Source organism: Fragaria vesca, linkage group LG4 (genome assembly GCF_000184155.1).
Source record: "Fragaria vesca subsp. vesca linkage group LG4, FraVesHawaii_1.0, whole genome shotgun sequence".
In the NCBI taxonomy this organism is placed as follows: Eukaryota; Viridiplantae; Streptophyta; class Magnoliopsida; order Rosales; family Rosaceae; genus Fragaria; species Fragaria vesca.
The window spans coordinates 11721734-11731747 of record NC_020494.1 but is presented as its reverse complement, the minus strand read 5'-3'; the positions used below and the strand labels follow the sequence as shown (position 1 = coordinate 11731747).

Here is a 10014-nt window from a genome sequence, read left to right as displayed (position 1 = left end):
ATGGGCGTCCCCGGTGGTAAGAAGAGGATCACTATCATTGCGGTCTCGTCGGTGCTCCTGGTGGCCATGGTTATCTGTGGGGTGGTTGGTGTTATCCAATACAAAAAACAAGAGCAACGCGGAGGTGGAGGCGGAGGCGGAGATGAAGACGGAGACACTAACTCCGGAGATAAAAATGCCTCCCATACATCAAAGACAATTGTAGCCATTTGTGAGCCCACCAACTACAAACAAGAATGTGAGAAGAGTCTGGAAAATGAGGCCACCGGAGACAAGAAAGACCCGCAAGACCTTGCAAGAGTCGGGATTCAGGTGGCCATAAGCAAACTTGATGAGGTTTTAAAGAACTCCACACTCTTGAAAAATAAAGGCAAAGATCCCATGACCCAAGAAGCTCTCAGTATCTGCAGGCAGTTGTTGAATGCTTCTATGTATGATTTGAAAATTTCTTACAATAAAATGTGTGCATTAAATATGGAAAAGGTTGATCAATACGCAGAAGATGTGAGGGTTTGGTTGAGTGGGGCTGTTAATCACCAAGAGACTTGCGTTGATGTATGTCAGAACACAACCGCTGATCTCGGCAAGCAAATGAATGAAACTTTGGAGTTACCTCAAGAACGCGCTAGCAATGCACTTGCCATGGTCAGCGAACTCACTGCCGCCTTGAACTCTCTTAATTTCCAGGCCAGCAGACGACGGCTCCTGGCCTCATCGCCCCCATCCAAGAACAAGAATAATGATCAACATATGCAGCAAGGCAGCCGAACCCAACAGATCCCTGCTTGGCTCACTGGTCGTAAGTTGGATCTTCTGAAAGCCACGCCAGAGACCCTTAAGCCGAACGTGACGGTGGCCCAAGATGGGAGCGGTAAGTACAAAACCATCAACGAAGCTCTGAAGCTGGTCCCGGAGAAGAGCGACGACTTGTTTGTGATTTACGTGAAGGAGGGAGTGTACAAAGAATATGTGACGATTGAAGGTATGATGGAAAATGTTGTGATTATTGGTGATGGCCCTGCTAAGACCAAGATCTCTGGTAATAAAAACTCCACTAGCGGAACCAAAACAATTAACACTGCAACATTTGGTACGTAAACCCTAATCCTAACCTTTACTACATCCATATTTCATGCATTCCCTAGTACTGTTGGTATTCATTCACTAATCACTACTATTCATTCACTAATCACTACTACAAAAAAGTCACTACAAAATGGTTGAACCCACCATTGTATGAGTAAGATTTTTATGTTGTTTACGGGCTAGTCTAATTGATCGAAGCTTCAACAAGCGTGAAATTCACCGTTGTATGATGATTTTTTACTCAAACAGATAATTAGTTCCTTCGACCAAGAAAAAAAAGATAATTAGTTCCGTTGTGTGTTATTAATTGGACTTCCGTCTATCCGTGCATGCAGCTGTAGTTGGAACATTTTTTGTTGCCAAGGACATAGGGTTTGAGAACACAGCCGGAGCTGAAGGGCACCAAGCGGTGGCGCTGCGTGTTCAATCGGATTTCTCCATCTTCTACAATTGCCGCATTGACGGGTACCAAAACACCCTATACGTCCAAGCCTACAGGAATTACTTCCGGGACTGCAACATCACTGGCGCAGTTGACTTCATCTTCGGCGACGCAGTCTCTTTCTTCCAGAACTGCAGTATGCTGGTGAGGAAGCCAAAGGACGGCCAGGCCGCCGTGGTCACAGCCCAAGGAAGGACAGACAAGAATGAGGTCACCGGGATCGTGCTCCATAACTGCACCATCAGCGGCGACCCGGAGAACAAGGATAACAAGTACAAGGCATACCTAGGTCGACCATTGAAGAGCTTCGCAAGAACCATCGTCATGCAGTCACAGATCGGTGATGTGATTCAGCCTGAAGGGTACCTGCCTACGGATGGCGAAAGGTTCCACATGACGTCATTATTCGGAGAGTACAACAATACGGGATCTGGTGCTGACATGTCCGGCAGAGCCAAATGGCCTAGCATCAAGAAGCTTGATGCTAAACAAGCTAAAGCCTACAGCGGTGGAAAGTGGTCTGAGGGTGATAGGTGGGTTAAGCCCAGCGGAGTCCCATTTGTTTCTGGTATGATGGAAGGTTAATTAGATACTGTAGCTCGGTCTCTTTTATATTAATTTTTTTAGGAATTAAAGTTACCTATGATTTTCATTTTTCTCATAAAATTTTCTCGTAAATTGATAGTTTGTAAGTTTGTAACTAATTTTTGTGATAAATTATTTTGTTTTTATTATATGAGATCTGCAACCTACTCAAACTGTGAGGCTCAGCACAACGCGGTCATATTATTAAATTAAAATATGTCATACAGTGTGGGACGTTTCACTTAGGTCTCTATATCTAGGGGTGGGCATAAAATCTCATAATCTTGAACCCGTCCCGGTCTCGTCGACGGGACGGGACGAGATTTAAATCTCAAAACGTCAGGCCCGTCCCCTCCCTATACAACGGGACGGGACGTGGGACGGATAATTCAAGTCCCATTTAGCCTCGTCCCATCCCCACTATTTTAATGATTGATTTTTTATTGATTGATATGTAATTTGAACCTTTCATTTAAGTGTTTTAATCTTAGCTCTTTGTTTCTTTAAGTTACTAGGTTGTCTCCAATTCAATAACAATGATGTTTAATATTTTAATTTGTTGATTGTTGCAGACTCTCTTCTTGCACCGTGGTAGTGATGACAAGTTTAGAGAAAGTAAGCAGTATAAACTCTCTTATTACACCGTGTTGTATTTGTAAATATGTTACAAGTACTTGTTAATACTTAATAGATCAATAACACTATAAAACTATGAAACTTTTTTCTTTTGCTTACAAGTTTATTTTCAACTTTTTTTATCCGGGACTGGACCCGTCCCGTCCCATCTCGTCCCGTCCCAACCGAGATAGGGCCCGGGTGGGATGAAATCTAAAAAACGCAACGCCCGTTTCGTCCCGTCCCGATTTCAATATCCGTTACGGGCCGTGGGATTAGCTCTATCCTGTCTCATCCCGTCCCATGCCCACCCCTATCTATATCCTTGAATACTACTTGTCTTCAAATAATAAAACAACTTAAACCTAAATATAAAAACATAAAGAGTAATTAAATCATATCATACATATTTTATCAGAAGATCAGGGCCAAACCTGAAATTTGAAGATCTGAGGCGAGTTCTAAGAATGGTGCCCTATGATTATACGAGAAAAAAAAACGACCGCAAATTGGCCGTAAAAAAAATTAGTCATCTCTTAGACTTTGTAGCCACTAGCGGAGCTAGGTAAAAACCAAGTGGCACCCCTTGATCTTTTGGTTGGTGTATGATTTCTAACTAAGACGCTATTAATTTAGGAAAAGCTTGTGGGAATCATATTTGATGGCACCCCTTTGCAGATCTGGAAACTACTGATGAAGTGAGCAAGGGAACAAAAGGGAAAGGTCTTTGCACACTCAGTTCTTGCTTTCTTAAATAATAGAATAGAATAGATTAATGTCAATAACTAGTTTATCTCTAATTTCATAACCAGTTTTTCTAAAGAAACTAAATTTTATCAAGTTATAGAAGTTTGATATATTTAATCAGAAAAAAGTATGGATTGAACATATGGGGAAGTTAATAAAAAAATAAGAATAAGCTCGTACGTTAATCAAAAAATAAGAGCAAACTCGTAACTTTAATGTACGTACATTAACAATTGTGTTTGCTTAATTATATCGGTAAAGATTAGATTTTTATTTAACTATATATTGACCGGCCCCCTTTAAGATAAATTTCTGACTCCGCCTCTGCTTGTAGCTATGGAAATTGGATGAAGAATGTAACTATGGACAAAAACAAATTAGCTCTAGACGAATGAATAAATGAGTAGAATAGACGCGAAAAACCTAAAATGAAATGAAAAACTTAATATATGAAAATATCTATACATATACATTCAAAGGAAAAATTTTGGTGCCCCCAAATATTTGGTGCCTGAGGCGGCTGCCTCTTCAGCCTCACCTTAGGTACGGGCATGCAAAAGATGCACAAATCTATGAACCATGCTTCAAGGAAACATGTAAACATGCATTTGCGTAGATATTCATGTTGTCATTCTGACATGCTAATCTAATAGTTGAATGCATTATCTTAAACCTGATCAATTTCTCGCATCACAAAAAATTTGTAGGGTAGCAGAAGCCGCAGCCTCCTAAAGAAAACCCTAGGACGCGCATCCTCTTTCTGCTTTCTTTCTCCGTCCGGCGGCGCGTCCTAACGACGTTGTCGTCGGACGGGAGCCTTTATTCAACGCCTCTCTTGGCTGCTGTCATTGTTGATGGTGATTCTCTAGGTCTAGCATCCGGGTTAAGGATGGGGAGGGGAGTTTGTGATGGCCGGAAGAACGTTTGGGATCCATGGTGGAGGATGGAGGCGAAAGGATGTTGCAGCCAGCCTACACCTCGAGCCATGGCTCGTCAGAGCAGAGGGACGCGCAACGTGAGAGACTGGGATCGACGATCTCTCTAGTACGGGGGGATCGACCAGATCTAAGTTCGGCGGTGATGCTAGACCCCAACCAAGTCAACGGGAATCATCTCCGTTGGTCCGGATTGTGGCTGGGAGTGAGGGACGGTGCAACAATGACAGTGTGGGCTCATCCAATGGTGGAGCGAGGTGGTACAACGGCGGGGCGATGGCGGAAACGTTTCTGGGCTAAGTGGGCTCTTCCCACATTCTTGGACGGATCATGGGCCTGGGTTCAGATGTTGGGCCCAATATGGGCTGGTTTGCTTCTTGCTTTTGTTTATTCAGTTTATTTAGTTGCCATTTATTTCATGCTTTCAATAAGTCTAGACCAACTTTTGGTTTGGAGATGTGCGCTTTGTCCCGGCTTGCGCATCATGCGTACCAAGCATGTTCTGGGTAGGTGGCGAGTTTCTTGCTTTGTCAAATGGTCGCAGCCGCCTAGTGGCAGGATGAGACTTAGTGTCACTGGTAAGATTTTCCAGTGGCAACATAGTGGGAAAGCTGATAAAAATAGCAATTTATGGCTCTTGATGAGCATTGTCTTTCCGGTATGTCGCCAAAACTGTAAAGCAAATGGAGTAGCCATTGATGCACTCCTTGCTAAATGGTGCTTATTAGAATGCATAGGATTGAACACTCCTGTTATTATTTCAGGATATTTAGGCAATTTGGGGTTTAGGCTTTATGTCCCCCCCTTTGTATTCTACGGTTTCGTTAATGGTTAAGGCATGAGCGGCCGTGTAGCCCCTATTCAAAAAAAAAAAAAAACCTGATCAATTTGAGTCAAAGTGTTTGTTAATTATGACATGATGTTTATCTTTAGGGATAATGACCATTTGCACAAAAAAAGGTAAATGAGAGCCAATTCCAATGAAAATCTTTTCCATGTGTCCACTCTAATGATTCTCATTAAAATGACTTTTATACCCACACTCCACTTTTTCCTCCACTCTCCCTCTCGATCTGAAACACGTTCTCTCTCTCTCTCTCGCATTCTCATCAACCCAGACCTATTTCTCTTCACCTCGCCAGCACCATCCCCAACTCCATCGCGTCGCACCAGATCTCCTCTGCCTGCGACGCCGTCTAGTCCTTCCTCCACCGCACCAGATCTCTTATCCGATCCTGGAGCAACTCCAATCTGCGCCAAGCCGACGACGACGAGATAGTAAGGTTGTGGTTGTGGTTGTGGTTGCTGCCGGGGCGCGCTCGGGGCTAGATCTCCTCTGCCTGCGACGTCGTCTAGTCCTTCCTCCACCACACCAGATCTCCTATCCAATATGTGCCAAGCCGACGGCGACGAGAGAGTAAGGTTGTGGTTGTGGTTACTGCCGGGGCGCGCTCGGGGCTAGGGCTCGACTAGATCGTGGCTGGGGAAGGGCGCTGCTTGCCGACGCTTGTTCTGCAGAGTGAGGTGCGCTGCAGTCGGTGGAGGAGGCTGGTGTGCTCGTCGTCGGGGAAGGTGGGTGCCCAGAAAAGAAATATGGGTGCCTAGAGCATGACCTCAAGTCAGTTAGAGTTTTTATTTTTATTTTTTATTTTTATTAATTTTTTTTTTATCCTTACATTTGAATATTGGGGTAGTAAGTGATTATTGGGATTGATAAGTGATTATTTGGGTCAGTAAGTTATTATTTGAGGTTTGTAACCTGATTATTGAGGGTCAGTAAGTGATTATTGGGTGTCAGTAACTGAAAACTAAGTGATTATTGGGTGTCAGAACCGAAAACTAAAGGTTATTAAGGTTAGTAAACTCGATTATTAGGGTCAGTAAATCTTTTTTCTATTACATTAAGCTGAATAAATTGATTATTGGGGGCAAATAACTGATTATTGGGGGTAAGTAACTAAGTTATTAGGGGTCAGTAATTGGTTATTAGGGGTCAGTAACCGAGTTACTGGGGGTTAGTAATTGATTATTGGGGATCAGTAATTGAGTTATTGAGGATCAGTAACTGAGTTACTGGGGGTTAGTACGTAACCGAGTTATTGGTTACCGAAATCTGGTGACCGAAGAAAATCCAAGTTACTGGGGGCTAGTGACCGGAATCTGGTGGCTGGAAAAAATCCGGCAACCGGTGACTGGAATCTGTCGGCCAGTGACTGGAGAACGGTGAGGCTCCGGCAAAGTCTTTTCTCTCTTGCATTTTCTCTATCTCTCTCTCTCTCTATGCATATTTAAGAGGTGAGGGTAAAATAGTCTTAAAATAATATAGTTTGTTAAGACTTTAGTAAATATTTGTGCATTTGGGCATAAAAAAAAGTTACCTTATATTAGAATGGGCTCATGAAGATTGTCGTTGGAATGAGAAATGAGGGGTTTAAATTAGTATTAAATGGGCATTTTCCCTTATCTTTATCTTTATGCAAAGAAAAATATATATGAAAGCAAACCACGTGTGAATGTGAGAATAGTGAGTTATAAAACCACATACATACAATCAATAAGACTAGAAAGATTGCCTGGGCGTTGCTCCGGGACTTGTTCTTTTCTTTGTGATTAGTGTTATATCAACCATCAGTTCATTGTTTGGTATATATGGCAGCAATGCATTATTCTCTATATACTAAAACCCATTCACTCCTACATAACCAAGTGCAACAGTGTCAAAAGTTTAAGAGCAAGGAATGTTTAAGAAGTAACAAACTTCAAGTTAACCAACAACAACAAAGTCCGAAGTCTAGATGGCAAAATGACTTGTCGCCTAATAAACTGTAACTATGAGTTAAAACAAACTGTAATACACTGTAACAAATCACCTTCTCTCTCTTTCTTTATACCGGTAGAAATATGAAATGTTGTTAATCCTTATCTATTCCTTTGGCTCACTCGGGCACCATGAATAAGAATTGCTTCTTCTTATAGATCCTCTTAATAACTCTAATACTCAAAGTCTATGATTAACAGAATCAAAATTCTACTATACCTGTTGCAGCAGGGATACCCAATTAAGTTAAGTTTGAACTCATCTAATCTAGTAGCTATTGAATAACAAAACTTCCCAACCAAGGTTCCGAACAGTAATAAAATTGATATAAACAATTTTTATGTCAATTCTGAAGAACCACACTAAATTACTTAGTACATGTCTACCTAAACAACCAAATTCAAAACCAAACCAATTCAAAAAAACTTCATTATCAAATTCATCTATTTCCATACAGAGAACGTGTTTACCTGAAAAGAGAAGCAACGTTTCTGACAAATGCAAGCAATTTACTTGGAACCGGTGCAATCGATCTTTGAGGTCGCAGGCTGCAAAGAGACAAAACTTGAACTGGAAAAAAACCCGAATCAGCTCAAATCTAGGGAAACAACAAAACCCAATCAAAAAAAGTTCAATGATTGACTGAATACACAGAAGACAATATATTGCACAGGCTCAAAAAAAGTAGAGGTAAACAATGGTGATTCATATCTATGGGTTCTATTCGTCATGATAGAATACTACTATGGGTTCTATTCGTCATGTCTGTTAACCATTCACTTGATTCATGTCTCATCCATAAATTCTTAACCACTTTTAAATTAAGAGTGCAAAACCCCCAAATCATATAACAATCAATGTACTAATCCTAAGGTAGTCCCATAAAATTATAAGTATATACAGTATCAATAGTATATACATAATAAAAGTTCTACAATCTAAAAGTTATTAACTCAGAATAGTGAACTTTTAAAGTTTCTGTTCTTATTAGTTTGACAACAGCTTCATTCGAACTATACTATTTTCTGAGAATAAAATCATATTGAGAGAATAATTAGTGAGTACTGATTGTTATAGTTCACTACTTTCACATAACTCAACCTCGATCAGTGTCCACATATATTGTGTTTATTCTCTTCATTTTCAGTTTAGCTTTCATAAACAGTGGTGATCAATTCGGAAGACTTACCAATTAATAGAGAGGGGTCGGCTAAAACCAAGAACGAAAGGATCTTAAATAAGATACAGACCAAATCTGAAAAAAAAAACCCAAAAAGCTCCAATCTTTACACAATCCAAACCTAAATTATCTGATCTAAAAACCCAGACAACCAAGCAAAAATCAAAATTCAAAATCGTGAAACTCAAATCAAATCCGGGCAGACATGAATTTGGAAGCAACCAAACCTTTTGGTGTGCGTCTTCAACTCAACCTATGTTCGTGAGAGTTCGATGGAGAGAGAGACGGAGCAGAGATATCAATCCCAGAGAAGAGAGAGAATAGGGAAGTTAGTCGATCGGTATAGAGAGGCGAGAATTGATCACCACGAATATACTGAAGCAGGCATCATAAGGAAAGACAACATGGGAATAAAGGTAGCATTCCTCTTCTTGACCCAAAAACTCTCTCTCCCATTGACGAAAGTGTATATCAAATAGAATTCAGCAAATTCCAATGTGATGTGGTTCTTCGCTTCTGTATTTGATATTTTCGAGGCAACAAAACTGCAAATGAGCATATTAATCTTTAGTCAAGCACTACATGCTAATAAAGAAGAAATAAAAGGAAGGGTTTGCCAGAGAATGGAAGACACTCGAAGATTCAGGAGAGAAAAAGGACGGAAGAGACAAAATACAGACCCAACTCTCTTTTGGGTGCTTATAAACAGTAATTAAAAACAGTGTTATGAACAATGTTTTTAGTTGTCTGCACAGTTGACAGAAAATATATACATGGTAAACTAGAATTATACCTGCTCCTTGGCGCGGTGTATACATTTACGGTGTGTTTGGATGTAGGTGAATTCCTGAGAATTTAATCAAACATAAGGAATTCCAAATTTCTTAGGACGGTTTCCCTCGTTTGGATACTTATCCTTATCCCGTGGAATTAGCAATTTTCACGGGAAAATAATCGTGAAATTTAGGAGCTTAAATTCCCGACTTGAATTTCTCACAAAATAAACGTCATTTGTCAATTCCCTTAACTAAGGTTAGTCTGAATACAAATTCTTGTCATTTTAAAACTCTACATCATCAAATCCAAACAATGGAATTCTTAATTAATAGGATTTAAATTCATGGAATTGTAATTCTCATGATTTTGAAATTTCTATGGACACATCATGAAATTCAAACAATGAAATTCTTAATTAATAGGATTTAAATTCATGGAATTGTAATTCCCATGACTTCAAAATTTCTATGGACATTAAAATTATTTTATCCAAAAACAATGTTATAAAGCTCGTCAATAGGGTAATTGATTGATAGAAATGTTTCTGATATGTATTTCATAGAATATTATTAATACAAATTATACCCAGCTGTTATACTGATTGTATATCTAAGGTTAATGACAATATTATGGTTTCTTAAAAATAACTGAGGCAAAATGGTCAGTATACCCATCCATTGGCGCGGTGTAGTATCCACATTATGCATATTTTATATATGTATAAAAACTATCACAAAAAAAAACTTTTATACAACAAAACATCTAGTCTTGTATTTTACCTAAAATATAAATGTTTTAATTGTTTTGATTTGTAAGATTCAGGATGTAG

At 39.8% G+C, this 10014-nt stretch overlaps 1 protein-coding gene across 1 annotated transcript; it reads left to right on the top strand.

The window, feature by feature from the left end:
* On the top strand, window positions 1-2113 carry LOC101298219 (putative pectinesterase/pectinesterase inhibitor 28-like). Its single transcript, XM_004298097.1, has 2 exons — window positions 1-1039; window positions 1422-2113. The coding sequence occupies exons 1-2, from the start codon at window positions 1-3 to the stop codon at window positions 2111-2113; spliced, it is 1731 nt and encodes a 576-aa protein (XP_004298145.1).
* The last annotated feature ends 7901 nt before the right edge of the window (window positions 2114-10014 follow it).

Bases quoted from the DNA above. Each gene is read 5' to 3' on its own strand.
- LOC101298219 (XM_004298097.1), top strand. From the start codon at position 1: ATGGGCGTCCCCGGTGGTAAGAAGAGGATCACTATCATTGCGGTCTCG. The intron at 1,040-1,421 runs GTAATAAAAACT...CCGTGCATGCAG, and splicing joins TGCTAAGACCAAGATCTCTG to CTGTAGTTGGAACATTTTTT.